Source organism: Dipodomys merriami, unplaced genomic scaffold (genome assembly GCF_024711535.1).
Source record: "Dipodomys merriami isolate MVZ:Mamm:240054 unplaced genomic scaffold, mDipMer1.0.p SCAF_10, whole genome shotgun sequence".
NCBI lineage: Eukaryota > Metazoa > Chordata > Mammalia > Rodentia > Heteromyidae > Dipodomys > Dipodomys merriami.
This window is the reverse complement of record NW_027202271.1, coordinates 27,548,933-27,566,814: the sequence shown is the minus strand read 5'-3', so window position 1 is coordinate 27,566,814 and position 17,882 is coordinate 27,548,933. Positions and strand designations below refer to the sequence as shown.

Sequence of the window (17,882 nt, the reverse complement as noted above, 5' to 3'; positions counted from 1 at the left end):
AAGCAAGCATGCAAAGGTTGATGATATTACAAAAGTACTATTCAAGGTCCTGTGGCAATTCTATGGTGAGTGAATTCAGAGTGGGGACTAGAAGAGAGGCTGGTGTGTCTCACTGGAGAAGTAGAGGTTCTGGCTCCACTCTTGAAAAGGGGTTGTGTTTTGTTCTTCATGAGCTGGGAAAGCATGAACAAGCTTTAAGGAAGAGAGTAACTTTTTCATGTTGATGTTTTCAAAAAACATTCTGGGAAGAAAACAGAAGGGATCTCTGCGTTGACAGCACTGGTGCAAAATGAAGGTGAAGTCTGGGTCCCAAGCAGGAAAACAGTGTAGGAAGAAGCTATTGTTATGGAAAACTGGGGCCTTTCTTGGGTGCATGGCAGTAGAGGGCCTGGGACCCTTGCCTTGTAGAGGGTTGAGCCTAGTTGGGCTCTAATTTGGCTCAAGGGAAAGAGAAAAGTAGACTATAACTCAATATCTCTTTCCTCAAGGTACCCATAAAAGGCTTTCTAAATGAGCTAATGTTATCACCTCTTAAAAAAATATTAAGTTTCAACTATATACAAAAAATAGGGATAAATAGTGTGACTTGTCATTCATCCCTCAGCAATCAATTATTAACTGAAAGCCAGCCTATACTCCCAACATAGTTTTATATCCCACCAAATTATTTTCAAGAAATTCCAGGCACATTGTCATTTCTTCTGGCAAATACTACTTACATATCTCTAAAAGAAAGGCTCTTAAAATACATAATGTAGTAACATCATTTCATTAAAAAATACTAGCAATAATTCTTTATATTATCAAATATGCATGTTGTAATCATATTTTCAAGAAATAGGATTGTGTAGTGTCTACACACATACACACATATTGAGAGAACATGTGCTTTATTTTAAAGAAGAGTTGATTTGTTTGAATTGGGTTCCCCAAAGAGCTCCTTCAGTTATAATCTCCCTTAGATATAATGTCTTGATTACTTTTTCAATTCTGTTTTCTGGCAATTATTGAAGTCAGAAATAGCATCCATTTCTGTCATGATCTAAATTCACCATTACATTATCCAATTGCTTCTCCATATATAGAACCTGTCCCTCTTAATAAAAATGTTACCAATTTCTTGATTTTTCTTCTGGAACTATCTAACCTCCTTACATGCCCTAACAAGTGTTTTCTCCTGGTATGCCACCTAGTTAATTCTCAGCGTGAAATAGATCATGTTGAGATGAGTAGAGCAGGAAGTGCTGGTGATGGCTGCATTACAAAACTCCCAGTCTCTGACCAGGAGTGAAGTAAATACTGACCATTGCTCCCCACATTACTCCATGGACCTTTCATTTTATATTCCGCCTAATTCTTCACTACACACACAGATAATTGAATTGTTAACTCAAGCTTTTCTTTCATTTCTTACTTTAGTGTTTCATATCATAAATGAACAGCTGCTCATTGCAAAAGAAAAATAAAACGTGTATTAATACTTCACCATGATACAGTTTGACTGTAAAAGCTGACTCTTTTGTTACAGTAGTTACTGGACCATTTCATTGTATCTTTAGGTACAGAAATGAAACAGCTACTTAACCTTTCACAGCACCCAGGCCCAAGGAATAAAAGAATCATTCAGAAACTTTAAAACCTGTCATAAACAAATATGATCCTTTGAATTCTAAGACTAAGTAATGCAACCTTCTGGCCCAATGAAAACACCCATCACCTTCCAAGTGACCCATGACATCTTCCTGGCCAATGATTATGGTAGACCATATTCAGAAATATTTTCCAAATAGCACATGGTGACATGGCAGCCTAGTATAGACCACTGAAATATAGTGGCTCCTTATGTTACTAGCAGAGGAGAGATAATCATTTTAGCCTCTGTTTGAATACTCAGAAATTGATCAACAGGACTAAGGCACTGTGGAATGGTATATGTAGGGGACTCAAAGAAACAGCTCCTTCCAAGCCCTCCTTAAATGCCACCATTGAGCCAACCCTGAGCCACATCTACTTTCCTGTATTCATTTGCATATAAAGCTCAGAAATGGAAAACCCATAGCCGAATTTCTTGTTTGTAACTGACTGCTCTCAAAATACCTCCTAGTCACATGTTTATTCTGTAGATATTTACCACATATGTCACAAAAGATGCTGGGCAAACACTGTGCTAGGCAAAGAGCACTCAAAACCATTAAGAGTTCTACAGTCCCTGCAGAGGAATCAGTCAGAGGTTTAAAACCTAAGTCTGGCTGGTTACCAGCGGTTCACACCTATAATGTTAGCAACTTAGGAGACTGAGATCTGAGGATTGCGGTTCAAAGCCAGCCTGAGCAGGAAAGTCCATGAGACTCTTATTGACAATAAACCACCAGAAAACAGGAAGTGACACTGTGGCTCAAGTGGTAGAGCACTAGCCTTGAGCTGAAGAGCTGAGGGACAGTGCCCAGGCCCAGAGTTCAAGCCCCACAACTGACATAAATAAATAAATAAATAAATAAATAAATAAATAAATAAATAAATAAATAAATAAATAACAACCTAAGTCTGGACAGGCTTCCCCTTGTGTTAGAATATAAGATTAAGGAAGGCTATTTCTCCAAATCATCGCTTTCTGAGACATAATGCTTTCATGATTCTTAAGTTTTCTACTTTATGTACAAGCATGGGTCTTACTATTTTGCTTTCTCCAAAGAAACCAATTATAAATCCTTGGCATTTATTTCAGATGAGCAAGAAAGTTCTGGAGCAATTATTTACACCGTGGAGCTAAAACGCTACGGGGGACCCCTTGGCATCACAATCTCAGGAACCGAAGAGCCATTTGATCCTATAATCATCTCGAGCCTCACTAAAGGGGGATTAGCTGAAAGGTAAAATTTGAAGGAATTGCAACAAGACATGTGTGTGAGAGGAGCTGCCTTTCTTGCAGCTGCACAACATGTTCCCCTGTCTGTTTTTCTGTTGACTTTTAAGTCTGCACGAAGGATTGATTTTAAGAGCTTGAGAACTCAAGCTGAGTGCAGACTTGACTTTTGAGGGCATCTTATGGGCAATCAAAGCTGTCCTGGGCTTAGCAGTAATATGACTCTCCGGAAATATATAAACTGACTATAGTCAACTGGAGGTGGTTGTATAGTGTGTCCATTTTGAGAAGAGACTAAAGTTCAGGAAGGTTAAAAGGCTTGTCCAATTCAATTCTGCAAACATTTGCTGAGCCTGTTACCTGACAGGTGCTGTGCTTAGCTGCCATGTTTGGAGGAGAGGATAATACAGGCTTTTTCTTCAAAGATTACAGGAAACAAAGTGTAGTGACCCCTCTCAGCAATACTATGTAATGTGTAGTGTCCATGACCCCTCTCAGCAATACTATGTAATGTGCAGTGTCCATTTGTTCCTTGGAACTGAATGAATGCACACACCTCACCCCTTCTCCATCCTGTCCTAACTTACAGTTCTTTCTGAGACATGTTATTAGGCACATGAGATTTGCTCTCCCATGAACTAAGCACAAGAGTGGCTCTCATACTTCATTTATACTTATGCTTGAAGACCGTGGTTTGCAAAACAGAGATTTAGCATTGTAGAATTTTAGACCTGCAGCTCAGCTAACATCTTCATCTTTGAGCTGAGGGTACCAAGGCAGCTCAGAAGGTTTAATATTCTGCTACTTGCAGAGACATGTAAAGTATGGTATTCTTCAGACATTTTCCTGTCTGAATATCTATTTAGAGAGACAACAAATCAAATATTAATACTGACTCGATCCAGTGAAGTAGTTCTTTCACAGCTAGTTCTTAAAACCATACAGAAGAGAGTATAGAGTATGTTAGTCTACAAACTAAAACTCTTTATGAGAGAGTGAAGAGATACTTTTTCCAGAGAGACTTCCTTAGGCATAGTGAAATAATAGACTAGTTTAACAACCCCTCCTAACCTGTGTGCCCCTGTGTCACCTCTGCTGCCCCTTTGTTGCTGCCCAGCACAGCTGCCACTGCCCCAGAAGCAAGCTGTGATCAGATCACTCAGTCACCAGAAGTCCTGTGAGTTAACTCCTTTGTTCACTGAATTTAAAGTAAGCCAGGCCAACCAAAGGGTTCAGACTTTCTAACCTCTGTCCTGGGTCAGAGACATGAATTTTCACACCATCCCTGCACCCAGTGCTTCTCAGGGGAGATAGATGTCATAATCACCAGTGTCATACTTTCCAATCCATTGCTTCACATTGGATAAAGATGAAAAAACCTTAGAGTGAGTAGTTTGACGGTCAATAATTTCGTTCTATTTTCCTTTTCTACTTGAGCATCATGCCACACCTTCACATATGTTTTCCTTTTTAACCCTCAGATCTTCCCTGTGAGATAATGACCCCTCAGGTAGCAGTAGGGAAAACTAATACCAGAGAAATTTAAATAAGTGTCCAGGTAATGGAAATGAGTTCAAATAGCTCTGGCTTATCATTGGGCAAGAATCATCAAATCATCAGCCATCAAGTCGTCATCACACACACACACACACCCATATGTGTGTGTGTATCCACATATGTATAGACAGACAGACAGACAGACAGATAGATATGTCTGTGCCAGTACTCAGATTCCAAGCTCTCCCTTAGCTTTTCCAGTCAAGGCTCTCACTCTACTGCATAAGTGAGCACATTCACTTCTGCCATTTTTAATAGTTAATTTGGAGATGAGTCTATCAGATTTCTCTGCCCAAACTACAATCCTCAGATCTTAGCCTCCTAAATAGTTAGGATTACAGGGTATGAACCACTGGTGTCCTGCTATGCTACCCATTATAAAGTGGTAGAAAGAAAGAGCATTCCGTACATTACTTTTTTCAAACAGAGTTCATTGCCTTGGGACTTTTAAAGGGTTACCCAAATGACTCAGCTTTCTTGGAGTTTAAAAAAAAATACCCAAGTTCATTTTCAAAACTAATGAAACCAATTTTTCTGATTTTACTTGAAATGAAAGCATAACTCACCACAGATGCAATCGTCTTATAACATTCCCCTGAGAAAGAAAATGAGAAGTGACTTCTAGAGACCCTTGCCAAGTCTTTATTGTTATGAGTGTATAAAGTGTGGTGGGAATTTGTCTTCGGTAGCATGCAGGATATTTTTTTCTATCTTTCCTCTTTTGGTCTGGTGTTTCAGAACGGGTGCAATCCACATAGGAGACCGAATCCTAGCCATCAACAGCAGCAGCTTGAAAGGGAAGCCTCTGAGCGAAGCCATCCATTTGTTACAGATGGCAGGAGAGACTGTCACCTTGAAAATTAAGAAACAGACAGATGGTGAGTGGGGCGAGAATCTCAATGAAGAATTTCCAGTGCATTTTAATCCCTAAAAGAATGTGCTAGTGTCTCTTTGTGTTTCTAGAGAAATGACTCTCCAGCCACAGAGTATTTGAATATCTTTAGTGACTCTCATACTTCACCTCCTTTTCTGTCTGTAAAGCCCCGTCAGCATCAAGTCCCAAGAAGTTTCCTATCCCCAGCCACCTGAGTGACCTGGGAGATGTGGAGGAAGACTCCTCCCCAACACAGAAGCCAGGCAAGCTCTCAGACCTGTACCCCTCTACCGTGCCCAGTGTGGACAGTGCTGTGGAATCATGGGATGGGTCAGGAATAGATACCAGCTACGGGAATCAAGGTATGCGAGCATCACCTTTTGCTGAATGTCTTTATTTAACCCGTAGGTGTTTCAGTGCCACAACACTCAAGCTCACTGAGTAATTTGACCAGCTTTGCATTCCCTTCTTCCTGTTGATAAGTCATGAACATTTATCAAACACTAACAGGCCCATTAGATTGTCTGATGGCCAAGTGTTCAATGCAGATCATGTCCTTAAAGCTTACATGGGTATGAGGCAGGCCATAGAATAAAGTGATTCGCTGAAGACAGGCCCATTGTCTTTTTTCTTTCTTTTTTCTTTTGCGTAAGCTTTCCACAAAGATGGATTGGGGAGCTCTGAAGCTGTGCATAAGAGATTAGCCAATGATTTGTGATTCCCATTTATTCTTGCCCACCCTGGCTTTAAATAGAAACATGAAGAGGTTTCCCTGAGTAATCATTATTAGAGAGTTGTCATAGTACATGAAAGTATACAGTAGATGTGTCTTCATAGATGTCATCTTGACAGAAAGGGCTTAGAGAACACATCCAAGTGTAATGGCCACTTAGTTAAGGGAGTCTGTATCCAATTCCCTCTTCTCTCAGTTTTTCTAGTTCCCCAGAAGCCTTCTTTTATCTCTGGTAGGTCCTGTGATCTATTAAAATATGTTTATAAAATAAATGTTATTTCAAAATTGTCAAACTGGTAACCTATTAGAGAAGATATGAAGTTTGGTAAAGAAAATATTCCGAATTCCTAATTAGAATTAAAGTTGATCCTTATCTAGAAATTAACTTTCCCAAGTGGTAATACTGTGTGACAACTTTTATAAACCCACAACCAACAGCAGACATTTATTTTTGCCTGAAAACTTATGAACCACTAAAGAACACAGAATGAAAGATATATGTCAAATTTTATCAGAATAGACTCTAGAGTTTCTGTATTAATGTGCATATTTATTTATTTATTTATTTGGAGAAAAATTTTGTCTGAGGACACCATATATATGCATATACATATATATGTATATATATATATATATATATATATATATATATATATCAATGAGTTCTGTTCCATAAAGTGGTGTGTTAAGTACTTAATTGCTCTAGTCCTTTATACCATAGGTACCGGACCATGATTAGTATACTAGATACAGAGCCTGTCCCTCATCAGTAAAAGATGAAGAACTGTGTGTTTTTATAAAACCTTTTAAATGTTTTACCCTAGATCTTTACCAATTTTATTTACCATAAAATAAAAATTATCTTAACAAAATTTTATCCGTTTCCAGAATTACCTACATCTGTGAAGATCTATTTTTCATTGTACAGATAAATAAAATTAAACATGCTTAGCAAAATGGAATCTAGACTCAATTTCAAACTTGATATTATGACATGCAGTGTAAAACCAGATAATGAAAATAAGTAGCAAAAGAAATAAAGGAAGAAAAAAAGTTTCCACTTCCAATTCAAAGAGTTAATTACTTAAGACATCTATTCTTAAAAGTGACTTTCTTTTATTTAGTTGATTTATGTATCAATTTTTAATTTTTAATTTTAATTTCCCAATATCATAGGTGTATTTTAACTTCACTACCATTCAGCTAAAACAAAGTATATTTCTGATAGTTGATTTTTTCTTCTATAATTATCCCCTTCCATCTGTGACTTTTAAGTTTGCCTTCTAGGGTAAAGAAGTATTTCTCAGCACCTCTAATATCTTTTCAACTATGATAAATAGCTTACATTTACCCAAGCCTCCGTGACCTCGGATATTCCCTATATTATTTAATTTTATTCTTTTTTATCTTTAAGTAGTTGTATAAAAGAATTTCAATTCAACATGTTAGTTCATGAATACAATGTATCTTGATCAATGTCAATATTTTTCCTCCATCACTCCTAATTCTATCCATCCTCTTAAGTTATAATATTAAATGTACATATGTGAAAATGGAACCGGGTAACTTAAGGGGATATTCCCTATTTTAAGTCATAGATCATCATCTATCATTAGTGATTGAATTTTAGCTACACCTATCAAAGAGATTTGAATCTATTCCCTTTCCTGCTCTGTTTTGTGACATGCAGTAATTTTTCTCATGCTCATTAAGACAAAGCATGCTTGCGATGGATCCACATGCTTTTAAAGGTCAACATCTTCCTAATAAAGAGGCTGCACATCTACTCAACTACATCCTTATACTAAGGCCTAAGTTGCCTAGGACTATGTAGGAACAGTGATTGGAACACAAATTAGAAAATTAACCTGCCCAAGTAAAATATATTGGAATTTCCTCAGAGAACTTAATGATCATACAAGTTACTATTTATCAGAAAAAAACAGCCCCAGAAGGATACCACCAGGGAGCATTTGACTCTTGAAAGCTTAAAGCCAGTTAAAGAAAGTATGAAGTACTAGCTTCTCTTAACTTCTTTTGATTTTTTTTTGTTATTTTTTTGCCAGTCCTGGGGCTTGAACTCAGGGCCTGGGCACTGTCTCTGAGCTTCTTTTGCTCAAGGCTAGCACTTCTACCACTTGAGCCACAGAGCCACTTCCGGTCTTTTCTGTTTATGTGGTTCTGAGGAATCAAACCAGGGCTTCCTGCCTGCTAGGCAAGCACTCTACCACTAAGGCACATTCCCAGCCTTCTTAACTTCTCTTGTAGTAGAAGTCAGAGTCCATATATTTGTGTTAGTTGGTTTGGCTGGGGAGAAGAAAATGAATAGTCATCAAAAGGAACCAGGATGAACATTAGTATTATCAAGACATTTCCCTTCCAGAGAAGATTTATGTGGTTTTTTTTTAATTCAACACTTTTGACAGAAAACTGAACAGTCTCACACAAGACTTTTTCCCAAATAGCTAGCCACATGTCTGCAGTTATTTGAGAAAAAGGGAGAAAGTGAGACGTTAAGTTGAAAATATTTCCTCTGTTCCAAAGATTTCAATTCTTAGTGTTCAAAAACAGAGGTTTCATAGGGTATTTTCTGTCAAATATTTGATACTACAGACTGAATTTTCATGGAAAGTATTTGTTACATAGCCAAAGCCATTTCTTACTATCTCACTCATCAAACTAATCAGACATAATTCCCTGCAAACATAATAATGTAGTAGACTTGTTATCCTGACAGCCATCTTACTTCTGAGTTCCAGATCTGTGACCCGGGTGGGGGGGGCGGTTAAGGGTGTGCATAAAGGCTGTACCATGAGTTTGCCTAGTTGAAATAAGACCAAGAGCCCTTCTCATATGAGCAAGATTCTCCCATATTATCCCTAGATATGATAACTGGGAGTTCTTATAACCCAAAGTCAAGCACCTTCAAAGGTATGGAGTGGATGAGGAATGTGTCTTTGGTTTTAATGTGGAAGAAGAGCAATAGTGGAAGGGAATGTGGGAGGGTAATTGACAAGCCTCAGACCCTAGCACCGTGTCAGCTATGGCAGGTGAGACTAGCCGATGGCACTTGAGGATCTGAAAACTGATTCTACTAAAATTATGACTTAGCTGCTTGCTGGAAGTGGTTTGAAGCTACATTTTAAAGCCTTTGATATCATCTGTAAAGTGCAAATAATATTAATGCCAAAGCTGCTTATGATAAATAAATAAGATGGCACAAACAAAATACTTAGGATAGGACTTGTATATGGTAAACACCCATGTGTGTTTGCTATTGTTATTACTGTTACTATTTCTCTTTGACTGCTCAACTGGTCAAAATGTTACTTTTCGGTGGACTACATAATTTTCAGGCCAAGTTCTGACACCTTGTTTATGTTTTTAGGCACCACTTTTCAGGCCACAGGATACAATTTCAACACCTATGACTGGAGGAGTCCAAAGCAAAGAGGCAGCTTATCTCCTGTCCCCAAGCCTCGGAGCCAGACTTACCCAGATGTAGGGCTGAGTAATGAAGAATGGGACCGGTCTACAGCCAGTGGGTAAGATCTGCATCCATGCTACCCATCAGACTGGAAATGGCAGGGGGTCATTTGGGGAAGGATTTGAACCTCTTTGTTCAAATAGAGCATATTGTTATCATGGACTTCTTGAAGTAATTTTGATCATCCAAGGTTGGCCACATGGTATGTTTTGGAATTGTGTATCTCATCAGTGAGAGCCTGGCACTACCAGACAATATGTAAGAGCTAGGTTTCCCAGAAACCTCAGGGAAGAGTCAACTCTTAAGAACCCTCTCTTTGCTCTGTGGCAAACTTTCTCCTTTCATTTACTTATTTTACTATTATCATCAAGTAGTTGCACAAAAGAGTTGTCATTTAACAAAGCAGTTTATGAATACCAGGCATTTTTTTTTACTTTTTTTAATTGTCAAAGTGTTGTACAGAGGGGTTACAGTTACATGAGAAAGGTAATAAGTACATTTCTTGTCAAACTTGTTACCCCTTCCCTCATTTTTCTCCTACTTGATCACCCAGTTCATCATTCTCACCCATCCCTCTCAATCCTACCCCTCCCTTCACTTTTCTTAATTCTGTAGCATATATTTTGATTTTTGGTGCATTCTCCACCCCAGTTCTTTTTTTTAATACTTTTTTTTATTATAAAAATACTGTACAGAGGGGTTACAGTTACAGGAGCAAGGTAATGAGTACATTTCCTATCAAGCATTGTTACCTCCTCCTTTGTTTTTCCCTTCCCCTCCCTTCCCTCCCACCTCCACAACTACACTCCCCCCTCCTGCCCCCTCTCCCAGCCCAGCCTAAATTGTAAAGTTCATTTTTCAACATAGTGTCTTGTACATCTCATTGTTACAATTGGTTAACCTGTATCCCTATGTAAGCATTTTGTTTTTTCCCTTTCCCTCCCCAAGCTAGAGAAGTGTATATACAAGATGCAGGGCACTGACATCAAATACAGTGAAAAAACAGGGGTTATACCATGGGGGAGGAACATACAAAGAAACAAAAAAATCACATGGTACATTATAAATACGTTACGAACAATAGCAAGAAAAAAAAACACTTGTGTCCCTATCTTAGGGTTCATTTCACTTAACATCATCTTATCTGGTCATATGTGCATAGCTTTTGACCTTTTCTGCTTGTCCCAGACATACACTAGTTATTACAAATAAGGGAAACCATAGGACCTATGTTTCTTTGGGCCTAACTTACTTCATTTAATATAATTTTTTCCAAGTCTATCCATTTCCTAACAAATGGGCGATGTCATTCTTTCTGATGAAGGCATAGAATTCCATTATATATGTGTGTGTGTATACATATATATGTGTGTGTGTATACATATATGTGTGTGTGTATATATATATATGTGTGTGTGTATATATATATATGTATATATATATATATATATATACACACACATTTTCTTGATCCATTCATCTACTGAGGGGCATCTGAGTTGGTTCCATATCTTAGCTATGGTAAATAATGCTGCAGTAGGCCTAGTTGTGCTGGTAGCTTTAGTGTGGTCTTGTTTGTGATCATTTGGGTAAATGCCCCAAAGTGGAATATGACAACAGATGCTGGAGGGTATGTGGTCAGAAGGGAACCTTACTGCCTGGTTGGTGGGAGTGTAAACTTGTTCAACCACTTTGGAAAGTAGTATGGAGGTTCCTCACAAGACTCCACATAGAGCTCCACCCCACTTCTTTTCTTCCTTCTTCTACCCCACTCCCCTTGACTCCACCCCACCCATTTCAAGTACTCATTTTCTGGTGTTTTATTTTGTTGAACTTTGATTTTTGCCTTTCTAAGGAATTACACTATTCTCCCCTAAATCTCCCATATTTCAGTTAATACATTTGTATACACTTGCATGTCACCCAACTATTTACTTTTGTGTTTATAAACTGATTCTTACTTCCACATATAACAGAAAACATGGAGCCTTTGTCTCTCTAGGCCTAATGTACCAAGTAAAATAAGGGGTTGGGAAGGTGGCTCAGTGGTAGAGCGCTTGCCTTGCATGCATGAGGCCCTGGGTTCAATTCCTCAGCACCACATAAGCAAAAAAGAAAAAAGCTGGAAGTGACGCTGTGGCTCAAGTGGTAGAGTGCTAGCCTTGAGCTGAAGAGCTGAGGGACAGCACCCAGGCCCAGAGTTCAGGCCCCACGACTGGACCACCCCCCCCCCAAAAAAAAAGTAAAATAACAAAGGAGGAGGTAACAAGCTCAATAGGAAATGTACCCATTACCGTACTCATATAACTAACCCCTCTTACAATAAAAAATATATACAAAAAATAACAAAAAACCTCTTGTTTCTATTTCTTGGATTCCATCTCAATAAACATCATTTCATATGATCATATGCATATAACTATTGAGCCTTTGTGATCCTCTCCTAAGAATATCCTCCTTGGACGCTGTTGAACAATGAACTTTACAATTTAGGGGGGCGGGGATTGTGGAAGTTGGAGGGAAGGGATGGTAGGGGGAAAACAAAGGAGGAGGCAACAATGCTTGATAAGAAATGTACTCATTACCTTGCTCATGTAACTGTAAACCCTCTGTACAGTATTTTCACAATAAAAAACTTTTATATAAAGTTAGAGTTTAACATTTTAAAAAATAAAGAATATCCTCCTTGGATCTCACTGTGAATGTTTAGAATCCTGTTTAACATATCATATCCAAGTGTAATTTTTTTTTCTTTTACTATCTATTGTATTTACTTGTAGATTTATAAGCACATTCTAATTACTACAAATGATCTGGCTTACTTCACTTAATATAATTTTTTCTAAGTCTTTCCATTTCCTTACAAATGGGGTAATACCATTCTTTCTGATGGAAGCACAGAATCTTCTTGATTCATTCATCCACTGAGGAGCATCTGGACTGATTCCATATCTTGGCTGTGGTAGACAATGCTGCAGTAAACATGGTTGTGCTAGTGAGTTTAGTGTGGCCTGGTTTTTTGGTCAATTAGATAAATTTCCAGGAGTAGAATTGCTGGATGATAGGGAAGCTCTATGTTTAGTCTTTTGAGGAACTTCCATACTGCTTTCTAGAAAGGTTGAACAAGTTTACATTCCCACCAACAGAGTTAGTTTTCTTGATAATGGTCATTCTAACTGAAATGAGGTAGAATTTCAATATTGTTTTGATTTACATTTCTTTTATGGCCAGAGATGTTGAATATCTCTTCATCTCTTGGCCATTCTTACTTCTTCTGAGACGTCTCTTTTTAAGTCTTTAGCCCATTTACTATGTGGGTTGCTGTTTCTTTGAGATTTGTTTTTTTTGGGGGGAGGGTAATTTTTTTGAGCTCTAATTATATTTTAGATATGAGGCCCTTGTCTGTTCATACCTAGTAAAGATCTTCTCCCATTCTGTGGTTTTTATCTCTTTTTTTATTGTGAAAATACTGTACAGCGGGGTTCCAATTACATGGGCAAGATAATGAGTACATTTCTTATCAAGTGTTGTAGCCTCCTCCTTTGTTTTTAATCTTGCTAGCTATGTCCTTTGCCATGCAGAAATGCTTCAGATTAATGCAATCCTGTTTATCCAGTCTTCTTTGATTTGTTGTGATTCTGGATCTCTACTTAGAAAGTTTTGACCTGTGCCAGGGAACCCTAATTTTTCCTCTATCCCTTCCTGTAATATTTTCATGGTATCTGGCCTTACATTAAGGTCTTTGCAGTTAATTCTGGTGCAGGGTGATATGTAATGATCTAGCTTGTTTTCTGCACATGTACAGTTAGTTCTGCAAGCACCATTTGTCAAAGAGGCTGTCTTCCTTCCATCCTGTGTTTTTGGCTCCCTTATCAAATATTAGGTGGCTGTGGTCTGTGGATTCATTTCTGGGCCTTCTATTCCATTGGTCCTCAGGCCTAGTCTTGTGGCTTTTATTACTACTACTATTTATTACTACTACTATTATTACTACTATTACTACTATTATTACTACTAGAATTTGAAGCCTGGTATTAATATTCCTCCAGCAGTGTTCTTCCTGCTGATTGTTTTGCTATCTGGGGTCTTCTATTCTTCCATATAATTTTTTTATTGCTTCCTCTATATCATTGAAGAATGTTGTTGTTGGGATTTTGATGGCTATTACACTGAATGTGTAGAAAGCTTTGGGCAGCATTGCCATTTTCATGATGTTAATCCTTCCAATCCAGGAGCATAGAAGGTTTTCCCATTTCCTTAAATCTGCTTTAAATTCTTTTTTTCAGATTTTTAAAGTTTTCATCATAGAAGTCCTTCACATTCCTAGTTATTTTTTTTTAGGCTATTACAAGTGGAGCTGCTTTCCTGATCTCAGTCTTCCTCTTCTCACTGTTGGCATCAGAAAAGCTACTGATTTTTGTGGGATAATTTTATACCACGCTACTTTGCCAAAGTTTCAGATCAGCTCAAGTAACTTGGGAGAAGAGTCTATGTGTTTCTTCAAACATCTGCAAAGAGGGGAAAGTTTTATTTCTTCTTTCCCTATTTGGATCCCCTTTGTGTTTGTCTCTTGCCTCAATGTCAGTCTCCTCTAGCTAGAAATTCCAGTACTATATAGAAGAGGAGTGGAGAGAGCCAACATCCTGTCTTGTTCCTGATTTTTGAGGAAATAGTTTTAACATTTCACCATTGAGTATAATGCTGGCTATAGGTTTGTCATATACAGCCAAATTCTATTGAGTTTTACATTGATGTTCATCAAAGAGATGGGTTTTCAGTAATCCTAGATGCCCAGGAGGCCAAGATCTAAGAATCAGAGTTCAAAACTAGCCCAAGCTAGAAAGTCTGTAAGGCTTTTATTTGTATTTAACCACCAAAAAAAAAATCTAGAAATTGAGCTGTGGTTCAAACTGGTAGAACACCAACTTTGAGCAAAAAAGCTAGGGGACAACACTCAGACCCTTGGTTCAAACACCAATATGACTACAAAAAGGTATGTTTTAGCATGTCATTCCTTAGCAGAATATTTTTTAAAGATAATTTATGTATAATAATCTTTATAACAATGAGGAAAACATGTTTTTCTCTGATATATTGCTTTCACTGTAGAATCAATCTCTGAAGCATATCCCATGTTATATTCCATTCCCACTGGGCTATGCTAAAATTCAGTTAGTAAAACTCTGAACCATCCTTTCATTTTTCTCAACACTCAGAATTTCCTTATAGCATTTTTTAGCATGTATGTCAGGACCAGGCCATGAACTCATGGCCTTGCTCTCTCTCTCACTTGATTGTTTCTACTTAAGCCTGGCACTGTACTACTTGAGCCACACCTCCAGTCCTAAAACATATTTTTGTTGGGTTTGTTTGTTTTTGTTTGTGCTGATCCTAGGATTTGAACTCAGGGCCTCGGCATTCTTCCTTAAGTTTTTTCATTCAAGGCTGATGCAGTACCACTTGAGCCACAGCTTCACTTCCAGTTTTTTTGGTGGTTAATTGGAGATAAGAGCCTCACCAACTTTCCTATGCTGGCTGGCTTTGAATTGTGCTCCTCAAATCTCAGTCTCCTGAGTACCAAGCATTACAGGCATAAGCCACTAATACCCAGCATTGTTTTAAAGCATTTTTTTGGAGCTAACTGTACTTAGAAGCCCCAGGTGGAAGGAAGCCATATCCAAAAATGAATCTTTTTCTAACTTTTTTGTGTGAAATGAAGGGAGAGAGGTTCTAAATATAGAAAGGGAGAAAAATACATATCTGTCAAGTTCTTCACCTAGCCTGTGCTTCTTGGTGTCAGTTTTGCAGGACCTTCTGACAGCGTGGAGGCTGAGCAAGAAGAGAACTTCTGGTCTCAGGCACTGGAGGATTTGGAAACCTGTGGACAGTCAGGAATCCTGAGAGAACTTGAGGTAGCCTTAGTCCTGCTACTTAACTTTCATTGTTTCAACATTCATTATTTTGGTCCTTTTAAGTTTGCATTGATCACACCAGTTCATTTAAAAGCTTTAACCCCTTTCCACAGGAGAAAGCTGACAGGCGTGTGTCATTGAGAAACATGACTCTCTTGGTAGCTACCCTTTATGTTTATATTTTTGCTTGTGAAGCTTCCTCCCCTACTCCCTTGCCTTCTGGACAGCGATTTGATTTTATACAATGCAGTTGAAAGTACTATTTCCCCATTCCCACCCCCTAAGCTTACTGACTTGTGGCTTCTGCCATTGCTGTCTGCTAACCCTGATTGTACCTGTTCCCCACAAATTGCTAAAGAGCAAGCTAAGTTTCTAGCAGTGGTGCATTTATTCTCTTAGTTGCTTTAGAAAGGTTTCTTTGGCATGTTTTCATTTGTACCTGGTATAGAAGTTAATTTGATCATTAAGAGGAACATAAGAGGAAATTTTACTTTGTTTTTCCCTTAAATTTGATAGCAATGCTGCTGGTGAAAAGGACCAATACTATATGATAAACACATAAAGTATTACATGTACTTTGCTATTGACTGCTGAATTTAAGAAGGAGAAAGATAAAGTGTTCTTTCATCAGAGTCTCGAATTTGCTGATAATAATCACATCTTAGTCTAGGAAGCCCTAGACTGTTTCCTTTTATGTTCTTTTAAATTTCCCAAGCTGAAAACAATGAAGTGGCAAAAGTCTCGTTTTATTTTTCTTTTTATTTTGATGTCATATGAGGTCCCCAAGTCACCATAAGGAATGTGAATGGCATAACTGGGTGAAACTTTTGCAATTCTAAAACTATTACTCATCTTTATATTATTTTGCTTCTCAATTGCATGTGTGGATCTTTTATGTGACTCTAATGTTTGTGATTCTGCAAAGAGAATTATAAAGAAAAGTATCAGTTTGAATTTATAAACATCATTGTCTTACCTGGCATGAACTTCAGCTTCAGAGCACGGTTAAAGGGCTTGGACATGGATAATCTTACAAAATTTAAATAAAGATGTTACCCATTGATTCTTTTTTACACAACTTTCCAGAAGAACAGAAGGCTTAAGCACCAGCTGGGGTTTATTTAAACTTTTACCACCACTTGGGTGTAGAATGAGGGAAAGTGGTCCGGACTGAGTAATGAGCACAGTTCATGAGTCTTGTACTTCCTTGGCAACGCTTTTAGTTCATATGCCATTTTCATTTTGTTCTCCACACCTTCTTTTACATTAGACCAAACACAAATGATATAAAAAGTATTATAAAGCTGAGTGCTGGGTATTTATGTCTGTAATCCTAGCTACTCAGGAGGCTGAGATATGAGGATTGTGGTTTGAAGCCAGCCAGGTCAGAAAAGGCCATGAGTTCATTTTCTTCAGTTAGTCACCAAGAAATCCAGAAGAGGAGATGTGGCTCAAGTGGTAGGGCAAAAAAGCTAAGGGACAGTGCCCATGACCTGAGTTCAAGCCCCAAGTATTCACACACTTGTGAGCTTGTGCGTGCGTGCACACACACACACACACACACACACACACACACACACACACACACACACACCCCAAGTAATGCAAGCTGGACAATGATAGCTTATGCCTATAATCCTAGCTATTGAGGAAGCTGAGATCTAGAGGTCAAAGTTTGAAACCAGCTGGGGCACGTGGCCCCAATCCACTAGCTAATAGTAGGGCTTGATGGCATGACTTAAGTAGTAGAACAGCAACCAAACAAGCAAGCAAGGTAAGTGAGCATGAAGTCCTGGGTTCAAACTCTGGTACTTAGACAAAAATAGTCTTATGAGAAGGCTGTGTGTACCTGGAAATTGAGTTTATTTCATGAAAACAGTATCTGTTAACTTAGGAGTCATGTTGTGACAACCTTTGTGTACTAACATAGGTCTGTTAGGCTGTAAATTATGAATGTATAGAATCTTACATTTACATAGATTTATAAATTATAAATTTCTTAATTTATTGAAATTCTAACTACAGAAAGGAATTTATAAGCCAAAATGAAATTAAATCCAGCAAGGAAGAATATCAGCAAGTTCATAAATTAGAGTCATACTTTTATCACAAAAAATATTCGTTTATTAGTTTAACTGAACTCCATTCCCTTGATTAGAATTGCTGTTAGGCACAAAATATTGGAGCTACATTTCTGGATATGAAATTTACATTCAATATTAAAAGTGAAAGGACACTATAGCTATAATAAATGCAAAAGATTAAGCTAGGATGAAAAATGATTGCAACCAAAATGAAAATTAATTAATTACTAATCATTTTCCCTATTACTAGCAATAATTTAGGTTCAACTTTAGCACCAATAGCCATATAGCTTTATTACAAGAAAAGTTCAAACTGAGAATTTGAGCAAGATTTTAACCTCTCTTACCAGATATTTTTTCTATAAAATGTGA

General features: G+C 37.8%; 1 protein-coding gene across 15 annotated transcripts in view; it reads left to right on the top strand.

Moving 5' to 3' along the window:
- Positions 1-17,882, top strand: part of Grip1 (glutamate receptor interacting protein 1) — a 620,737-nt gene that overhangs the window by 579,664 nt on the left and 23,191 nt on the right. For 9 of the 15 annotated variants that reach the window (XM_069988240.1, XM_069988295.1, XM_069988286.1 and 6 more), the window contains 5 exons: positions 2,726-2,870; positions 5,159-5,298; positions 5,462-5,656; positions 9,416-9,572; positions 15,315-15,426. In XM_069988240.1, the coding sequence (XP_069844341.1) occupies positions 2,726-2,870; positions 5,159-5,298; positions 5,462-5,656; positions 9,416-9,572; positions 15,315-15,426 (749 nt within the window). Of the gene's footprint in view, positions 1-2,725; positions 2,871-5,158; positions 5,299-5,461; positions 5,657-9,415; positions 9,573-15,314; positions 15,427-15,539; positions 15,585-17,882 lie in introns of all 15 variants that reach the window. The other 6 variants (XM_069988259.1, XM_069988213.1, XM_069988269.1 and 3 more) reach the window with 1 other exon arrangement.